We start from the raw sequence: 20,608 nt of genomic DNA on the forward strand, positions 1-20,608 counted from the left end.
AAAGTAGTTTGTCATTGTATGTTTTTTGTCATTGTAAGTTTTTGTCATTGTAAGTTTTTTGTCACTGTAGGTTTTTGTCAGTGTATGGTTTTTGTTAGTGTATGTTTTTTGTCACTGTAAGTTTTTTGTCAGTGTAAGTTTTTTGTCACTGTAGGTTATTTGTCACTGTAAGTTTTTTGTCACTGTTGGTTTTTTTGTCATTGTCCCGGCTCACAAGTACATATGGCTAAAATGTCTTTTTCAACAAATGTGTAGTTTTTTTGACACTATTTATCGGTCCGCGATCACATCTTAACGATCCACTACCCGTAGCAAGTCTCAGACATAGATCTCGCTGAGATCTACATTTTTGTATATCTTTATATTGCCTTTTAAGAAAGTTACACCCAACGTGCAAAAAACAACAAAAATAAAGCGTTTTGGTATGATCAATACTACTAAAAGTATAGTATACTGTACCATGAATTCATCTGATTTCCCAAACAAAGTAGCACACACTCCACACTCCGGAACGATTGTAATCTCTAGAATATATTGCATCGTTTCCCCTTTTTCCAGTTTCAACAATTCGTCACTCCATGGATCAGTATCCTTACAAGGGAAGCGGGTCTATAAATTTGGTCATAAGTACTTTCGACTCAGGTAATCCATTTCTGCTATCAAAACCTGCTAAATGTCCTTGCAAGCCGAGTTAGGAGCTCACTTTTTTATATGTTTAAGATTTTTCACATGGATTTCCAAAGGAGCGTATATGTGGCCGACTTGGTATTCCATGTAAAACAGCTTAACCATGTGAAACGTTTGAGAGCTCATAACTCGGCTCGCAGAGACATTTAGCAGGTTTTGATGGTAGAAATGGACTCCTCGTGGTCCAAAGTACCTATGACCAAATTTATAGATCGTTTGAAAGTGTCGTCTCCAAAGAATTCCCTGAAGACCCTTTTAAGATTATTACCTACACAAATGTAGTTCTAGCTTCGGAATCGCAGCACAACAATTTTATATATCAATTTCTAAGATTGTCAACGATTATTTTTTGTTATGTTTCTCAGAAAAACAACAAAAAATCGAACACTATCTTTAGATAGAAACAAATCCCAGGCCAGGGACTACTTTTCATACTTAAACTATAAAATTAGTAGCATAACCATGGATCCTTCTGACTTTCCAAACAATGTAGCACACACACTTCAAACGATTGTTATCTTCCCTAAGACAGGATTATATTCTTCCGTATGTTGTTTGCTATTAAGGGCAAGTGACGTTTGTTTCTATCTGACAAGGAAAGCCTTTGGAGACGCCACTTTCAAACGACCTATAAGTTTCGACTTAGGTATTTTCGACCACTGGGAGTTCATTTCTGCAGTCAAAACCTGCTAAATGTCTTTGCTAGCCGAGTTATGAGCTCTCAAACGTTTCACATGGTTAAGCTGTTGCACATGGAATTCCAAATCGGCCACATGTACACCACCGCAAGGTTCCATTTATGTTCCCCAACGGTTCATCTGTGTTCGTACATTGCAATAATGAAAATATCTAGCGTATACTTTACTTGTCGATTTGAAATACCATGTGCAACAGCTTAACCATACGAAACGTTTGAGAGCTCATAACTCGGCTCGCAGAGACATTTAGCAGGTTTTGACTGCAGAAATGGACTCCCAGTGGTTGAAAATACCTATGACCAAATTTATAGGTCGTTTGAAAATGGCATCACTTTGGAGACTTCCCTCGTGAGAAATTTGATTGAAATATTGTTGGGGGGCTTTTGAAAAGGCGGAAGGTAAAAAACGGAATAAAAAATGTTTGGGCGGAATTCCACTCAACCCTGGTGTAAAACACTGGTGCAAAACAAAAAAAAACCACAAAAATTTTTCAGGAAACCAACTATTCGAGATATTCTCCCTACTCGGCATGGCACAAAAACTGAATCGAACAGCGATATTTAATAAAAGGGACTGGTTTTTAAATTTTCGACTCAAAACTGTGCACAAGAAGATACCAAAGATAGCGGAGCAGGTGGTCACCATGGATATTGAGGTAAATTTTAAAATTTTTTTCATAAATTGAAAAAAAAGTTTAATTATTTGAATTCCAGCCCTCCAAAACGATGCGATTTATAAACCCACCGGCCTGCTGTGAGTACAGTCTCCCGCCAATTTTATCCTGTGAACAATCGCAATTCCTGGTCGTTGATGGTCGCTTTTTTCAGGTACGTTTCACAAAAAAATACTTGTAGATCACAATTTTTTTACAGAGTTACAAATATTTCTCCTCTATGGAGTCCACGATAAGGGAATGGCTGACACCTGATGACGAGGTCAGACAATATTTGGGGACTATGATAAGACAGGAGGATATGGAAAGGCATAAGTGGGTAATTAATTAATTAGTAGGCAATTAACTTTTTTTGAAATTTAGAATTTGCGTGCATATCAGACGAGGTGACTTTGTGACGGATGGACAGCATGCAGGGACGGAAAGCGACTTCACAAGGAATGCTATTGATTTTTTGTATAAACTGAGTGAGTTATCAAAAAAAAAACTGTCTGGCGCGCCTTTGACGCGTTTCTGACCACTAAATCTTGACAAATACGACGAAAAACGCACATTTTTCACTAGAAATCAAATTTTCTAAAAACGCGGCAAAGGCGCGCCAGATATTCCCGAAAGGTGACGGTGTGATAGCGCGCTATTGTCGAAAAAGTATTTATTGGGAAAATCGCGTCAAAGGTACGCCAGATCGGGTGCTCAATATAGAATAAAAAATGGGGACAACACTGGGGCGCCTTTGACGCGTTTTTGTGTACAAAAGATCATCTCTAGCTTGTCCACGAGGAGTACACGAAATTTAAATTTTGAAATTTTTCAAGTGGTACTTCCCGTCACGTTTTTTTTGAAAAATTACAGTTAATTTATGTAAAAACTTCTAAAATCAAAAAAAAATCCGATAAAACTGCAAAAAACAAACTTTTGACTTGTCCACGAGGAGAACACGAAAACCAGTAGATGAAATTTTCTAGAAATTAGTGAACAGGTACTTTCAAACATGCTGATTCTGAATATCATAGTCATTTTTAGTGGAAATTTCAGGAAAAATTTTTTTCCAGCCTCCGGTCCTATCTTCATCTTCAGCAATGAACAAAAATGGGTTCGGAAGGAAATTGTGAGCCAATCCAAGTACCAAAACGAAATTCGAATAATGCCAACACCACAAGACCAACCATTCAAAGACCTTCACTTTTCTCAGGTCTATTGTGACACCGTGTTAATTACAGGTAATTAAGAGATAATTAATTTTTTTTAATTCTGAAAATTTTCAGCACCAAGTTCAACATTCGGTTGGTGGATAGGCTATCTTTCAAAAAATCAGAAAAACGTCTACTACCGTGATATTAGAGACGTGGAGGATAGTGTAAAGTACCAAATGATCGATGACGATTTTTATCCGAGGAGTTGGAGGAAGATGGGGATGGTCGAAAATAATGGGACCATATTTTTGAAGAATTAAAGCAAAAAATTCTCTGAAATTTTAAACATTTTTTGTTAAATTTTGAGTTGTTAGCGTTGTGATCTCATAATTTGTTTTATTGGTAAATAAATATATAATTAACAAAACAAAACAAAAAAATATAAAATCACAGATATTCATAACAATTAGAGATTCCTGGATTCGGGAATGTAGAGAGGCAAGTCGATCTCTGAAAATTTGATTTTAGACAATTGCTACAGTACTTCATAGACGGCTACAGTAATCATATACAGCTACAGTAATCTTATACAGCTACAGTAATCTTATACAGCTACAGTAATCTTATACAGCTACAGTAATCTTATACAGCTACAGTAATCTTATACAGCTACAGGATTCTTATTATGTTACAGTATACTTATCTTCCTACAGTACTCAGTCTTGTCACAGTATTCAAACTTAGGTACCGTACCCTTTCGTTGTTACAGTAATCTACCGTACCATTCCCTGCATTGGTATACTACTCTAGCATTAGTACAATACGTCAGCGAGTCTGGCTACAGTATCCTTATAAAACTTCTGCAAAGTTTTTTTTTTCCAACTACAGTACATCGTTCTTAGTTACCGTACTTTGTTTTGCTACAGTACCCTTCTAAGTTCCTTTTTTGCGGTCTCTTATTAATATTCGGCATTTTACACGGTTTTTTGAACTCAGAACTGTGAATATATCGATTTTCAGTTGCTAAACGGGTCAAAGACCATGCCAAATGTTTCTAGATTCCTTAGAACCTCATGGATGGCTTAGAATCTCAAATTTAGTCGGTTTTAAGGTTTTGAAAAGGTAAAAAACCTGCTAAAACCACAATTTTCAGCTTGTGATGCTCAAAATTGGGAATTTTTGCATTTTTGACAAAGAATTGGCGTTCCAAACAATTTTTTGAATCAAAAACTTGAATATTTTAACAAAAATAACAATTTAAAATAAACAAAATAACAACAAAAATAACAGCTGTTAGACTATGTCACAGGCTTCCAGATATTCTTGAGCTTCTGTGATGGGTTATAAATCTTATTTTAACAAGTTTTCGACGATTTTTGAGCTTGAAATAGGTCAAAATTCACAATTTCTAACGTGTCGTGCTGAAAATTTGAATATTGCGGACGTCGGTAGCCTAAATGTCAAAAAGTGTGTGGTATTTCAGACAAATTTTTGTGCCAAACACTTCAAAAACCGAATTTTCCGCTCTCAAAAGCTTCCACGCTTCCAAAATGCAAGTTTTTGTTCGTAAGTAGTCACTCCAGAGCGTCTGACAGCTTAATTTCCAGCTCAGATCCTCAAAATTCGCGTTTTCTAATTGCCAAACGTGTTCCAGCCTATTTCAAAAGCTCTCGGAGCAGCTTTTCCTGATAAAAATAGCGATTTACAGCTGTTAGACTAAGTCACAGGCTTCCAGATTCCCTAGACGTCCTAGAAATCTAATTTTTGGACAATTTTTGACTTTAGACCCATCCAAGATCCTACTCAGACCCTTCTACTCTACCTTCCGCCCAGTTACAGTACACTCACCTCTTCCTCCTAATCATCATCCAAACTCTCGTTACCCGTCAAAAATTTCCTGAACCAATGCTGCACAAACTCCAACTTCACCGGCTCCGTATTCTTATTAGTCTCGACAAAAAATCGATTTATTTTTTCACACGCTTGTCGCGCGGTCAGCCCCTTCTTATATTCCTCTAGGAGGATGCCCTCGACGAATTTCGGTGGCGGGTTTGTGGACATTCTGAAACTCTTCTGAAAAATATTTTCTTGGATGTTCTAGATCTGAAAAGTTTCAGTACAGGAAGTAGTTAACCTCAATATAAAACGATTTTAAAAATTGATTATTGAATACATTTTTATTCAAAATAGAAATATGTAAGTGAAAAAGTGTTTGGCGGCCGGGGGAGAGGGAAATTATAGACATTCGGATATTCAGATCACGGGGCGTCAAGGCGTTCGAGTAGTAGTGGTGATGAGGAGGCTGAAAAATTGAATTTTAAGTGTTGTCTGTGTGTAAGGATGTCGGGATGTCCACATCGTAGTTTTATAGCAATTTCCGGTTCTCAAATGTCTCAAAAATGCCAAAAATGCCTAACAAGTACAGTAAATTAATCAATAAGCCACTAGAAATGCCGAATTTCACAAAATGTAGCCGTCAGACGTTTTGAAGTGGCTACTTACTAGCAAAAACTGGCATTTTTCAGGCGTGGAAGCCTCCCACAGTTGAAAATCGCAATTTTCAAAGTTTTTGACACAAAAATTGGTCTGAAATACCCACTGATTGTCAAAAAATCATTAAAATTGAATTTCTAGCCCATCGCTCTAGGCAATCTGAAAATCTTCGACTTTTTGAAGTTTTTGACTCAAAAAACCGATTGAAAAGTCAATTATTTGTCAAAATGCAAAATTTTTCCCGTTTTGCAACTAAAAATCAATATTTTCATAGTTTTTGACTATGCAAAACTCCAAAAATTGGTTAGTAACTGCAAAAACCAAAGTACCTCAAAATCCGGAGGTCCAGAAGCTAAAAACCTCAAAATTGTATAGTTTTTACGCAAAAAGAACCAACGATGGTCAAAAAAGTCAAAAACCGGTCAGAAATGCCGAAATTTACAAATTTGAGAATACTAACCGGCTCTGGGTCCTTGAAAATTCAAAAACCCGACAAAATTTGAGGTTCTAGGCTGTCATAGAGGTTTCTAGGCCACCGACAGATTCTACAATGCGCCTACGACGTTTAAAAACTACCCCGTTTTAAAACCGTTTCTTTTATTCCAGACACCCCTCAAAAAACCATGTAAAAGGTCTAGGCCACCAGAAAGTTTTCTAGGCTATCCCAGACACTTCTAGACTAAAAGACCTCTCACCCGAGTTACAAACCGTCTTAGTTGCCAAACGGTCTAGTTTCAAACCATCCCAACATCCAGAGACAGTCTCCATGAAAAAGTGCTCACCTCAAGGGTTCGCACAATCGGTCAAGCTGTGATCTCCGGTAAGAAACCGCTTAAACCAGTACTGAACCAGGTGCAATTCAATCGTCGGCGCATCTCCGGGTCCGCCAAACTTCTCATGAATATCCGCCAGATTTTTATTGATCTTGGCAACTGTCTGCTTAGCGGTGAGGCCCTCTTTGAAGTCGGACAGGATGGTGAATCGGATCGAGAAGCTTTTTGCCGCTTTTTCCAGAAGATTCTCTTCTCGCTCACCCGGGAATCCCGGAATCGGGATGTACGGTTTTTTTGGTATCTGATCGTTGGTGGGGCCGGACATCTGAAGGGTGGCAAAACTTAAGGAGAAAAAAAATCCGTACAGTAAAAGATAGAAAATCAGGTATAATTACCGATAATTATCTTCACAATTACACAAAATTCCAAATATATACTTTATTGATCGAATAAAAAGACAAAATTTGGCAACGTTTCGAAAAATGGAATTTACGGGGAAAAGGAAAAAAACGGGGAAAAGTGGGAATTTTTGGATTTTTCGTAGTGGCATTGCGATTCTGAAGATCATCGGAAGCGAAGTGGAAGGGGGTGTCTGGAATATAAGAGACGGTTTTAAAACGGTATAGTTTCTAAACGTCCCATTGTAGAATCTGTCGGTGGCCTAGAAACCTCTATGACAGCCTAGAACCTCAAATTTTGTCGGTTTTTTGAATTTTTAAGGGCCCAGAGCCGGTTAGTATTCTCAAATGTGTAAATTTCGGCATTTCTGACCGATTTTTTGACTTTTTTAATCATCGTTGGTTCTTTTTGCGTAAAAACTATAAAACTTTGAGGTTTTTAGCTTCAGGACCTCTGGATTTTGAGGTAATCTGTTTTTTGCAGTTACTAACCAATTTTTGGAGTTTTGCATAGTCAAAAACTATGAAAATATTGTTTTTCCGATGCTAAGCTGGTCAAAAACCATGTCATAAGCTTCTAGCTCTCTTTGAACCTCTGAGATGGCTTAGAATCTCAAATTTGGTCAATTTTCGAGCTTTAAAAGAGTCCAGAACCTACTAAAACCACAATTTTTAGCTTGTAAACCTCAAAAATTGAAAATTTGAGGCGTGGGAGGCCTAAATGTTCAAATTTTTTGCATTTATGAGAAAGTGTTGGTCGCTTTAATCGGTTTTTGAACCAAAAACTTGAATTTTTTGATAAAAGTAGCAATTTACAGGTGTTAGACTATGTCCCAGGGTTTCAGATACCCTGATGAGCTGGAAATCTAATTTTTGACAATTTTTTTAACTCGGAAAATGTCATAAATCACTATTTCTACCTCGCAGCGCTCTGAAACTGGAAATCCGGGATGTCGGCTTCGTAACTGTCGAAAAATTTGGTATTTCAGTCCGAATTTTGTGTTAAAACTGCAATTTCCAGCTGTCAGACGCTTTCACGCTTCCAAAATACAGGTTGTTGCTTGTAATTAGCCACTTTATAGCGTCTGACGTGTAAATTTTGTGAAAATCGGTATTCATGGTCGTTTTTTGGTTTTTTTCGAGATTAAAACTTCAAAAATTGCGTTTTTTAATTGCTAAACGTGTCGAAGACCATGTCATAAGCTTCCAGCTTCCTTAGAACCTCTTTGATGGCTAAGAATCTTAATTTTGTCGATTTTCGTTCTTCGAAACGGTCAAAAACCTACTAAAACCACAATTTTCAGCTTGAGATGTTCAAAACTGCTATTTTCAGCTGACAGAGGCTCACACGCGTCCAAAATGTAATCTTTTTGTTTGTAATAGGCCACTACAAAGCGTCGGACGGCTAAATTGTTTTAAATTCGGCATTTTTACGGTCTTTTTGTCATTTTTTCGAGCTTTGAACTTCAAAAATCGCGTTTTCTAATTGCTAAACGGGTCTCAGACCTTGTCAACACCTCTCGGAGCCGTTTCCAATCATTTTTTCTCATAAAAAATGCTTACCAAAGCCTTAATCAGCCAAACTGGTGTCTCCCGCCATGAAGCGATTGAACCAGAACTGGACGGTGGCCAACGACAAGACGACGTCCTCCTGCTCGCCGAGCATATTGGCCTTCGCCGCCTGGAGACACTCGTTGATCGTCTGGTGTGTCTGTTTGGCAGTCTTGCCAGTTTTGTACTCGCACAGAATCATGATACGGCACGAGTGTTTGCACGCGAGCGGGTTTTCCGGCATTCTGGAATATAAAAATAGGAAAAAATCAAAAAAAGAAAAATTTTTGACACAAAAATCGCAAAAAAATACTTCGAAAAATACCGATTTTAAACGCCGCAAATCCTAAAAATAATATTTATACGCCTCGTAAATCGACACAACAAGATGCAAGCGCGCTACACTGGACACTGCGGCGGCCGCACGGTGAGAGATCAAGGGAATCGTGGAGGGTATGGAAATAGTGTGTAACTCGAGAGACGCAGACATTTTTAGAAAAAAAGGGGATGGTTTCGAAGCGAAGAGTGTTGTTGTCGTCGTCTCCTCTCCGTCGCTTCGCAAAGAATCGGTGGGGAAGGGAAGGGAGAGAGAGTGGTGGGAGGAGAGACGCAGAGTTTGGAAAAAAGGGGGAACATAGTATGAATTGAAAAAGGGGGAAAAGGGCAAATGAAGATGGAGGGGTTATTATCAAAACGAATAGAAAAAGAGGAGAGGGACATTTCGAAAATAAATGGGAGGAGATAGAATGGGTCGGTTTCAAAACGGACATGGTTTTGAAATTTCTAAGGTTTTCTAAGTTTTATACAGAAAATTTTTACCTCTAAAACCGACAAAATATAAATTCAATCTTAAGAAGTTTTTTTTCAAAAAAATAGAGAACATTTTCCAAATCTAGTGAAAAAATAGACAAACTTCCACGATGTACCACACCACCAGTTTTTGCCCGATAGTCTCAATTTTTATAGGGTATATAAAACACGTCTCGGGCTACATTTTTGTAGTTGACAACTTTTCGATTGCTCCGCCCACTTTTGAGATACGAGCTTTTGAAGATAGACGGTACGAGAGAGGTAGAGACGCAGAGAAGCGAGACCGTCTGGTTTTTCTGCGTCTCCATTCTTTACCTAGGCATGTTTATTATCGTTAGAAGCGCCTTAAAATACTGATTTTGAAAATAATGAATTTAACATGCTATAACTAAAAATGTGAGAGTTATAGTAGTTTAAAGGTCAAAAAAAGGTTTCAAAACTTTTAAAAACAGCTTCTGGAGAGGTTATAACTCTTTTGGGACTACCCATACTAAAAAGATGTCAACTACAAAAATGAAGCTCTAGATTGGATCTAATTACCCTATAAAAATTGGAACAATGCAATGAGGCACAGCGTACAAGTTTGTCAATTTCTTAAAGCAATTTTTGGAAATAAAATTGTTTTCCTGGTCTAAAAGATAATCTAAAGGGCTAATCAGTCTAATTAGCCTAATTAACAAAGCCAATTTCAATGTAAATCAATACCCAAAGTCACCTATCTTCTATTCGCCCAAAATGTGTGTCTCTCTCCTTCTTTTCATCGTTTTTTGTGTAACAATTAGAAAAAAAAGAAAAAACCAATTAGAAGAAAACGATACAGAAGTTCTAGATGGCATCAAGTGGTATGATCAATATATATATATATATATATTTGTAATAGAAAAACATGTAAAATGGTTTAAAAGAAAACTTTTAAAAATATTTTAAAAAAGGTGAAAAAAAGATACATGAAACCTGGAGAGATAATTAGTATGGTTAATTAGGATAGAGCTAATTATAAAACATAGTTAAAAAGATTGTCAAGAAATCTCAACCTGCAGTATTAAATAGACACTCAATCATCTGTGTATCACAAATTTCATCATTTCGAAATTCTGAGAAAAAAATTTTGTTTCGAGTGGGCGTATACACCTCAAATTCTAGATATAATGTTCACACATTTCGAAAATTTCTCTCAAAAACCAATAATCTTGAGTAGGCGTGTTGTTGATGTTGTAAGCCATAATTATATGTACAGAGATAAAAAGTTTATAAAATTGGTTTCGAAAACTTTTTTGAAAACTTTTTTAAAAACAACACAAATTACATGTATGTACGAGTTGTGGCAGCATAAACATTTATTGTGATTTGTGTCTAAAAGTATGGGTAATAACGATTAAGATCATGTTGGAAAGTCTTATCCGTGATTTTGAATAAATTTTAAATTGTCGAGTGTGGCGTACAGGAGATGCATAACGGAGGTAATGAAAAGTTTGGCAAGTCGGCGGAAAGGACGTTTTGAAACCGTATCGTTTTGAAACCATAGTGAGATCAAGACTTGGAAGTATCACAGCACACAAATAATTTCAGACGTTTTACCTGAAAACTTTGAATCATAATAAAAATTTTCAAATAACCACCTTACATGCCGTAACAACACTTTTCGTATAACCGGATCAAATAGTAACCCGCAAAGTGGGTCAAAAATAAGAGCGATTGACCTGAAATTTTAAAAAAAAAATCATACGGTACAGCAATCTAAAGCACAGTAATCCAGGATCACTCTAGGATCTGATTACAGTAACCTAGATCCTGGATACAGCTACAGTAACCCGGAGATCTGAGATCTTGGATCCAGTCACACAGATCAAGGGTAGAACTTTATTTTTGTAGTTGACAACTTTTTTTTTCGGACACTCCCTTGCAAGTTACATATCGTCGAAGTAATTTCTCCCTCAAATCGACGAATTTCAGTGCAAATTAGTGCGATTTTTGAGCTGTCGTCTTAAAATGACCATAACTCTCTAGGGAGTGTCCGTACAAATAAGTTGTCAACTACAAAAATGGAGCTCTAGGTTCAATCTATATGATTCATTAAAAATTTTCAAGGTGTGACATCCAGAATTACAACGGCACACTCTCAAAGTTGGTCATTTTCCACTGAAAACCGCCAAAGTTTTTGTTTTCTCTCTGCGTCTCTCAGACGAGAGACAGCGAGAGATGGAATCTCTAGTGGACACTTTGTGGAGACGTAGAGAAAAAGACGGTGCGGTTTACATAACCTGCTGACCGTCCGTTTATTCGCTTGTTGTCGATTCATTCCAGCTGTTTTTATTATTATTTTTTTTTAATGGCGATTTCCCTGCTGGAAATTCCAGATTTGCCAATGGAGATGATAACGAATTATTGTGATTTTCCGACGATGTGAGTTTTTTCGAGACGTTTTGAAATAGAACATTTGGATATTTCTAACTGAAAATTTCAATTTTGACTCAAAGAATCTCGTTTTCAAGCTTAAAATTTGACTTTTTGATTCGAAAATCCAATTTTTCGAGATAAAAGTCCGGTTTTTGACAAGAAATCGATCATTTTCAGACAAAAAACTAAACTTTCGCGGCAAAAAAACGCTATCAAAATTTCGGTTTTGAAACGTCTTTTTTAAAGAAAAAACTTGTTTTAAAATGTCAGTTTTCGGAAAGAAACTGGTTATAGAACGCCCGGTTTCAAATAAATCAGTTTCAGAACGTCCTATCTGGAAAGTAACGGTTCTGAAACGTCTCGTATTAAAGAAATTGGTTTTAAAACGTCCGTTTCTGAGAGTTTCGGTTGCATAACGTTTTAAAAAAAGAAATCTGTTTCAAAACATTAGTTTTGAAATGTCCGTTTTTTGAACTTTTGGTTGCAAAACGTGGTTTTTAGTAAAAAACTGGTTCTAAAATGACCGTTTTAGAAGAACTCGGTTGCGAAATGTACTTTTCGGAAAAACGGTTTCAAAACGTCCCTGTTTTTTCAGCCAAGCCCTCCGCAAAGCCTGCCGAGACCTCCGCAACTTCATCGACGACAAAAAACCAGATGTCTACCCGGAACCCTTAAAAATCACTGTGGAACGCGGAGCTATTGCATTGGATTTGACAAACGGAGACCACCTGGAAATGTATCCAGAAGGCTCCAGAATCTATTTGAGATATGTTGGAAATGAAGTGTATTGGATAAGAAGTGACGGGCAGCGGAAGAAAATTTTGGAGTGGGAAAACCTCTTCTTTCAAGATTTTGGACTCCTTTTGGACAATCAACCGAAGTTTTTCAACCAAGTCTCCTTCCACTTTTCCTACAGCGATGGACCTTTTTATATAACAAAATTCGAGGAATTTCTGAAAACTAGAACCAGAATTCCAATACCTACAAAATCCGTAATAATATCGGTGTCCACTAAATCTCAATCCCTTCAACTTCTACCATACATTGACCCGAAGCATTTGGAATCCCTGGAAATAGTTCTTCACGGACGGTATAATATGCCAAAGGATGTCTCGAAAATAGAGGATACGGAGCAATGGAAAGTGGCGAGGAAATTGGAAATGCTAAAGGCGGTGCTGAAACCAACGGTGCCTATTGAGAAGTTCAGACATTTTTTGGTGGTGAACATTCAATATGAAACATTGGAAGTGGAAAATGTGAAGGAGTGTAAAGAGGTTGGTTTTTATTTCAAAACTTTTCGAAAATCCAAATTCCACACATTTTGAGCCAAAAACCATCAAAATCCGTCCAAAACTGACAAAGTTAGGGAATTTCGAAAATTTTCAAAAATTTTCAAAAATCCAAATTTCACTTGATCCACCGTAACTCTGTCAATATCGCGTCAAGACCCTTGAAACTTATATTTTTGGAATCAGCTAGTCAAGACGAGTCGAATGAGTATAATTATGATCATGTTCCATCCAATTTGAGAAAAATGTGTGACTTCCCAGATATCAGGTTTTCATGCTGCAACCTAGTATTTTCATGGAAAATTTAAATTATTTTGCATATTTTGAGCCTATAACTAGAGACCGCAACATTTTTTTCAAACTCAAGTTTCCATTAAAATTTCTATCCTGGCCTGTTCTTCAGGTATATCGAAGTACATTCCCAAAATTTTTCCCGAAAATATTCACTCTCTCCGAAGTAACAGGACCTTTTGGTCAGCCATGGTTTCTACTGAATTCTCTTGGGGAATTCTTTCGTTTTCCTGACCACGCAAAAAATATTTTCTGTTTTCACGTTCAACCTGTCTGCAACCTTCTCTTCTTAAACCCACTAGGTATGGGGGATGAATATTTTAAAGGCGCATGCGTTAAAATTTTTTCATTTCTCACTAGCCAAAATGTCACGCTTTGTTGACCGTCAATAACTTGGTCCGTTTTTCACATTTTCACCTAATTTTTCTTTGGCTATTAGGAATAGGCTGTCCCGTCATTCCTGGAAAATTTGGTGTTGATACCATCATTGGTGACCGAGCTATGAGCCGTAAAGTGAAACTCACATGTTTTAGCTTGAAAAGTTTGTATTTTTAAGTGTTTTTCAGTGAAAATACATTCGTGACCTTTCAATGACCGAGGCCAAACCAGTGACTTCTTTCCATTCATTTCAATTAGGAGTAAGTATGCTGCGATTCCCTCTGAAAGTCCCGGGAAGCATACTTGTCAAAAATCGGGCCGGCCCGGCTCGGCCCGTCGGCCCGGCCCGGCCCGGCCCGGCCCGGCCCGAAATTTCTCTTGGCCCGGCCCGGCCCGGCGGCCCGGATTCAAAAATGGGTACCCATTTTTACCAATTTTTTTTTTGAAATTTTTCGAAAAAAAAACAGTAAAAATGCTTAAATTATCATACAAATTCACATTTTGATTCAATTTTAAATGTTTATTCAAAAACTATACTTTTTTCAAAAAATTTCAAAAAATTTCCAAAAAAAGTTCAAAAACTCAAAATGTTTTCAAAAAATGTTTCAAAACGGGCCGAGCGGGCCGGGCCGGGCCGAGATTTTTCCTGGTTTCGGCCCGGCCCGGCCCGTGACAAGTATGCCGGGAAGCATTTCTGACGCATGGCAACAGGGCCGAAGGCCCTGTTTTACTCTGGCTCAGGGCCGCAGGTGTCCCGTGTTATCCACTGAACCAAAAAAGAAAACATCAAATATCTAAAGTTCTACAATACGGATTTTTTAATTTCTAAGTGGGTCTAGATCGAAATTTTGCGTAGATTCTGATTCCGTCAAGAAACGATGCGAGTCTGACTTGCATTAACCTGAACTGTCGGAAAAACTACTTTTCTTTTTGAGCCTGTTGTCTTCGGACACCGAAAAAACCACATTTTACGAATCAACGGCTTTCCAAATCTTGGCCCCAGGTACCTGAAGAGATTTCCGAAAACAATATGTCCAAAAATATATAGGTAATCACTGTAAATTTTTTGAAGTGATGCCTCGAAGTTCAGCTGGCTCCCAAAAAAATTCGACAGCACGAAAATTGAATTTTCTTTCAAAACCTATTACAGTATGTCAAGAACTACTAGAAACAGTAAAAAAACGATGCGAGTCTGACCTACAACGATCTCAACGTGACATTTTTCTAAAAAAAAGCAAAACGTTTTTTGAGTTTTCTGAGAAAACTAAACATTTGGGTGAAACGAAAGTCTGTTCATTGAATTCTACGTACTCGATTACATAGGGGTCAAAAGTTTTCATTCTGTTTTAGCGTACTGGGCTCTCAGGGCAGACCGTCAAACATTCTGATAATCTCCCCATGACGTCCCAAGAGAAGAAAATGAAAAACTCCGCCCACGTTCATTGCGGTCCCTACCTATAACCATCAAAATCCGTCCAAAACTCACAAAGTTACAAGTTTTCGAAAATTTTCGAAAACCTAAAAGTTCACTATTTCTACCGTAACTCAGTCAATATCGCGTTGAGACCCATGAAACTTTTTTTTTGAAATCAGCGAGTCAAGACGGTTCGAATGAATATAATCATGACCATATTCTAGTCCATCTGAAAAAATAATCCCAGTACAATGCTCCGTTATTCCGCTGATATTCAGCATGCCACAAAAATAGTCGTAGCTCTGCGGGATTTTGGCGTATAGCTATGAAACGCATATTTTTAAGTCAAGTCAAGACGGTTTAAATAAGTATAATAAGATCTTCCTAATTTCCAGCTCTTCCTCCAATTCACCGACTACAAGAAACACTTCACCCTTGGCAGTGTCGGGTTTATTCCCAGGGATTTATTCGATGGAGTTTTTGGAGATGACGTGAACACTCTACCCAAAAAATGGTACTTCAAAGCAGAGAAAAATCTGGAAAAGGTGCTTCAGATAACAATGGATTCCGTGTTTTTTGAGTTTAAGTTTGTTGAGAGATCAGAAGTTTCGAATGGTGTTTTGATTATTGATTGAGAAAGTTTTATATTAATAAATTGGTTCCGAGACAATCCCCGAATGAACGGGACTATCACCCACTTGTGTATTTCTTTTTCTGTTTTGTTATCGAAAAAAGTTATTACAATCATTTATTTATTGAATTGTTTGAGTAATAATGCAAAAATAACAAAAGTCTGAGAATTTAAGCAGCAGAATTTCTTCCACGTGCCGCTCCTGTTGCAGATCTTTGTTTACGTACCTAGGACATTTCGAAACGTATGGTTCCAAAATGTCCCAGTTTTTTGCCCCAATGTTTTGCATTCCTAATCTGAAATACTCGAAATTTTGCACGCCCAATTTTTAGAACTTCAAATTTTAGACCCATAATTTTAGACGATCGACTTTAAACAATGTGTACACGTGTTATCAGAAAGTTAATGAGTCTAAAAATTTGCAAGTAACAGTCGAAACAGTTTTTCAATCATTAGACAGACAGACAACTATTTCCAATTATTTCGTTTTAAATCTGGAACTCTAGGACATCTATGAATTCAAGAATCCATGAATTCAGGAGTCTAGGAATTCAGAAATCTAGGAATTCCAAAATCTAGAAATCTAGAAATGTAGGAATTTCGGAACCTTACAATTCTGGAAATCTAGGAATTCAAAAATCTTTCTTTCCGGGTCCTAGAAATTCGGGAATCTAGGAATTCAAGAATCTAGGAACTCAGGAATCAAAAAATTCCAAAATCTCAAAAATCCAAAAATACAGTAAAACTACCTTTTCTCATCTTTGTCCCAAAGTACACATGCTCGAAAGCAAGTTTATGATCCACCTGTAATTATATTTATTTATTTTATTAATTAAAATTAACTATGTTTCACAAATTACATACCTATTTTTTAAAACAAAGGGACTTCGACTGCATAGAGACTAATGTGGAGGAGTTGTCATTTAGATGTCATCTGAAACAACATCATGTCAATTTAAAAATTAAAAAATTAATTAACGTACCTCAGAATGTTCATCGACCGACTAACAAGATGAAGTCCATAATCCAATAAAAAGTACAAAAAGTCATCTGAAAATTACTTTATTTTCTTATTACCTGACATTTTCAAACTTACAATTCTAAAAAAATCAATAAATAGTTTTTAGGCTAATACACACTCAGCCATGGCAGATAGGTAACAAATGATAACGAATTTTTGATTATAAGCGTAAAAGGCGGAGCTAAAAAAAAGTTAGATAGAAGAGACGCAGATTCAAAATTTATTTATTTATTTATTCACTGAATCAATCACATCCAAGTATTATTTTTATCCACAAAATGATTTGGAAGATAGGGATGATAGAATTTCGAGACAAACAGCAGCAAAATTACAGATGACAGAAGGTAGCATGCAGCAGCACCCCAATTGAGATATATCGAGATTCCGAACTGAAAGAAATTAATTGAAATTGGGAAGAAAAAAGCTTTTTTTAATTACTAGATTTCAGAATTCCTAGATTCCTGAATTCCTAGATTCCTGAATTCTTAGATTTCTAAATTCCTAGATTTCCCGAATTCCCAGGATTTCTAAAATGCTAGACTTCTGAATTTTTAGATTCCTGAAATTTCTAGATTCCTGAATTCCTAGATTCCACAATTTCTGAAATTCCGAAGTTCTGTACTTCTAGTGGTCTGAATTCCCAGATTCCCTGAATTCCTAAATTCCGGAATATCCAGATTCCTGAATTTATGAATTTTTGAATTTCCTTACCGTAAGCTTCCCATGACCCTTCAAATGACAGCATATACCCTCATCGAACAACACAAATGCACCAAGAATGATCAGTCCATTGAAAAATGTAAAAATCATGAGGACTATAAAGAATACCCGATTCAAATAGGTAAATCCACGTCGTTCCAGATGGAATCTGAAAGATTTTTGTGAATTGTTTTATATTTCATTCAAAAAACTTACACGAATATCAGAGAAAACGCTAACAGGAGAATACCAACGCCTATAGATGCAGCCATCATGATGAATGTCCATAACGCCCATGTCTCAGAGGTTAGGTAGTTCTGAAATTGATTATTCAAAACTTTTTAAGTGGACTGTGGTCTTATTTGACGCGGTTTGACTCGCTGATTCCAAAAATATTCGTTTCATAGCTATACGTCAAAATTCCGCAGAGTTACAACCATTTTTGTGGCATGATGAAAAAAAATCAGCGGAATAACGGAGCATCGTACTGGCACTATATTTTCAATTGCTGTAAAATTTGATCATGATTATAGTCATTCGACGCGTCTTGACTTGCTGATTTCAAAAATATAAGTTTCATGGGTCTCGACGCGATATTGACTGAGTTACGGTAGATTCAGTGAAATTTTGGATTTTCAACAATTTTTGAAAATTTTCGAAAACCTCTAACTTTGTCATTTTCCGACAGTTTTTGTCGATTTTAGACTCAAAATGTGCAGAATCATCTAAATTTTTCATAAAAATACAAAAATATCCAAAAAATCGTACCCCTTCATATGGAGCTATTCCCAATCCATCGTTTGTCCATTGCGGCAGAAAAGTGGAGACACAATCTATCGCTAGCCCAAATAATAGTCCCAGAAATGCAGGGAGGATGATTGGGTGGGGACATTTTTTGAAAATAACTAGCATATTATTTGGAAAGTGTAGAATGGAATAGGGTGTGGAATAATTGGGTGTGAGGAGAAAGGAAAGGAAAACTGATAGCAATACCAATTAAAATGTTTATAGATGTTATTAAATCTGTTTGCAAGCGCTTTTGAGTTTGTTATTTTGAAATTTTTGAGAAATTTTAATATAATGAGTTTGGAGAACAAAGGAGAATTATAACTCGACTACTTTCCGCTACAGTTGCGCAGCTTTCACAGGTTTTGCAACAGTGACGCGACAAGATTGCTACAGTTCCACCGCAATTACGACAAATCAGAGCTTATGCAAAAGTTATACAGCTTTAACGGTATTGCGGCCGATTCCTCCCTTGTTTTTGGGGGATGCACCAGTTGTGCAACAATTTCACAACAGTAGCGCTGCAACTGTATATTCGCTTTAATGCAAATTGGACTTTGGCTGCATTTTTCATTTTTCCCAATGATCATTTCTTGTCTAGTAGACAAGTTTTATTATTTCTTTCAAGTTATTTTTACTCTATTTTTAAAAATATATTTTTTCACAAGAAGAATTTGTATCTGGATGGCTAAAACGAGCCCCACAAAAGCAGTTCGGAAGTTAAACAAAAGGTTGGTGGTTTTGAAGGAATCCCTTTATCCTTACTTTTATTATTGACTTTCAGAAGACCAGAATAGGTGCAACAATGTAGCTGATCAACAAAAATTTGACTATTCGATAAAAAAGTTGTATTCTAATAAAATCTTATCATTTGGATTGTTCTGGAAAATTTGAAAAGATATAACGGAATCCCGTGAAATCAAATTAAAAACTAAAAAATGAATACATAATTCAGATCTTCCTTTTTGAAGTCGCCAACTCTTTTGTACGATTACTCTCTAGAAAAGGTATATTATTTTTGAATGGACAGCTCAAAAATTGCACTTGGGTCGATTTGAGGGAGAAATGGCATTGACGTTATGTAACTTGCTAGAGTGTACCACTACAGAAAAATTGTTAACTACAGAAATGAAGTTCTACTTTTGATCTAAAAAAAAGGTGGATTCTCACCTTTCTGATTTGTTCCTAATCCTTGAAAAAAAAGCATTTCCGACTATAACGTAGTCCGCCGAATCATTTTTGATAAGGATAAGAGTGAGATTAGTGTTTGTTACCACTCATTCTCTCTCTTTTTTTTTTATTTCAGAATCATTTCAATCAACTTTTCCTCTTCAGAATGTCTTCCGAACCGTCCTTACTGCAAATGCCAGATATCGTACTCACAGAAATTGTCAAGAAGTGTGATTATCCATCTATGTAAGTTGAAGCTTTCGAATCTTTTGAATCCCATTTTTGCTCATCTAAAACAGACTCACCATTCTCACACCTTCATCTTTTTATTGTTCATTTTCAGACAATCACTGCGAAAGGTGTGTCGTGACCTCCGGAATATAGTTGAAGATGTCAACCCGGAATTCCATTTTACAGATGTTTATATCATGCATACATTATATCTGATTTTAACCTTCAACAATACGGAATGTATAATTTACCCAGAAGGAAAGAGAGTGTCAATTTGCTACAAAAACAATGGATTGAATTGCATTGTGTTTATGTTGAAACCAATTTGGAACGAACCTGATCCTTTAGTCAACACAAATTCCATCGACCGCTTCTGCGCCGACTTTGCAATTGCCATGAGCTCAGAAAAATCAATAATTCAAAAACTTGCTGTGAATTTATCAACTCCAGAAGACGAATCGATCTGTAATGACCATGCATATCTTGTAAAAAGCTTAAAATCAAAAATTTCGCTTCTCAAAGTGCAAAAACTCGAGTTGTCTCTCAGAAAGAACTCGCATATCATTGATTTTCTGCAACTTCTCGATCCGAATTATTTGCAAACTATCCAAATAACTAGTTTTTCTGAAGAGGAACCACTAGCGGATATCGATCGAATCTCTAAGCTGGAACAGTTCAAAAAAGCAAAGGAACTGGTTGTTCATTTGCATTTTATCACTACTCCCTTCGAATATTTCAGTCATTTCGAGAAAGTGACAGTTTGGTATAGAACTGTCACTATGGATATGTTGAGATCATTGGCACAGGTTTGTCCGGATGTCCAGATGTCTGACTTATTGATTGTTTCAGATGATCTTCACATCTTCTAATCTTCAGTCTTTCACATTTTATTCTTTGAACTGTGATCGAGAATTTATAATCAGCTGTTTTGGGCCGCCAATTAACCCATTGTCCTCTAAATGGGTTCTGATGCTTTCAGGGAGTGAGGATGTGATAACAGTAGAGAATTTTATGGGTTATTTTACGTTTGCGAAGAAGAAGAAAAATTGATAAGGCTAATTTGTCTCGAATAAATTTTTTAATGA

General features: G+C 36.7%; 6 protein-coding genes across 6 annotated transcripts; 4 read left to right on the forward strand and 2 right to left on the reverse strand.

Moving 5' to 3' along the window:
* Positions 1–2,028: 2,028 nt before the first annotated feature.
* Positions 2,029–3,511, forward strand: GCK72_021353 (uncharacterized protein; the record flags this gene model as incomplete). The annotated part of the gene is made up of 6 exons (XM_003104469.2): positions 2,029–2,040; positions 2,099–2,212; positions 2,258–2,373; positions 2,422–2,525; positions 3,111–3,278; positions 3,324–3,511. 6 exons carry the CDS (start codon positions 2,029–2,031, stop codon positions 3,509–3,511), a joined length of 702 nt encoding a protein of 233 aa, XP_003104517.2.
* Positions 3,512–6,467: 2,956 nt separating this feature from the next.
* Positions 6,468–6,782, reverse strand: GCK72_021354 (uncharacterized protein; the record flags this gene model as incomplete). Its single annotated transcript, XM_003104643.2, has 1 exon — positions 6,468–6,782. One exon carries the CDS (start codon positions 6,780–6,782, stop codon positions 6,468–6,470), a length of 315 nt encoding a protein of 104 aa, XP_003104691.1.
* Positions 6,783–8,410: 1,628 nt separating this feature from the next.
* Positions 8,411–8,662, forward strand: GCK72_021355 (uncharacterized protein; the record flags this gene model as incomplete). The annotated part of the gene is made up of 1 exon (XM_053734204.1): positions 8,411–8,662. The coding sequence occupies one exon, from the start codon at positions 8,411–8,413 to the stop codon at positions 8,660–8,662; it is 252 nt and encodes an 83-aa protein (XP_053583117.1).
* Positions 8,663–11,545: 2,883 nt separating this feature from the next.
* Positions 11,546–15,620, forward strand: GCK72_021356 (uncharacterized protein; the record flags this gene model as incomplete). The annotated part of the gene is made up of 3 exons (XM_053734205.1): positions 11,546–11,619; positions 12,209–12,887; positions 15,381–15,620. 3 exons carry the CDS (start codon positions 11,546–11,548, stop codon positions 15,618–15,620), a joined length of 993 nt encoding a protein of 330 aa, XP_053583118.1.
* Positions 15,621–16,885: 1,265 nt separating this feature from the next.
* Positions 16,886–18,248, reverse strand: GCK72_021357 (uncharacterized protein; the record flags this gene model as incomplete). The annotated part of the gene is made up of 4 exons (XM_053734206.1): positions 16,886–17,026; positions 17,349–17,505; positions 17,553–17,653; positions 18,105–18,248. The coding sequence occupies 4 exons, from the start codon at positions 18,246–18,248 to the stop codon at positions 16,886–16,888; spliced, it is 543 nt and encodes a 180-aa protein (XP_053583119.1).
* Positions 18,249–19,458: 1,210 nt separating this feature from the next.
* GCK72_021358 (uncharacterized protein) lies at positions 19,459–20,392 on the forward strand (the record flags this gene model as incomplete). The annotated part of the gene is made up of 2 exons (XM_053734207.1): positions 19,459–19,538; positions 19,636–20,392. The coding sequence occupies 2 exons, from the start codon at positions 19,459–19,461 to the stop codon at positions 20,390–20,392; spliced, it is 837 nt and encodes a 278-aa protein (XP_053583120.1).
* Between the last annotated feature and the right edge of the window lie 216 nt (positions 20,393–20,608).

This window comes from Caenorhabditis remanei, chromosome V, assembly GCF_010183535.1.
Source record: "Caenorhabditis remanei strain PX506 chromosome V, whole genome shotgun sequence".
Classification (NCBI taxonomy): domain Eukaryota; kingdom Metazoa; phylum Nematoda; class Chromadorea; order Rhabditida; family Rhabditidae; genus Caenorhabditis; species Caenorhabditis remanei.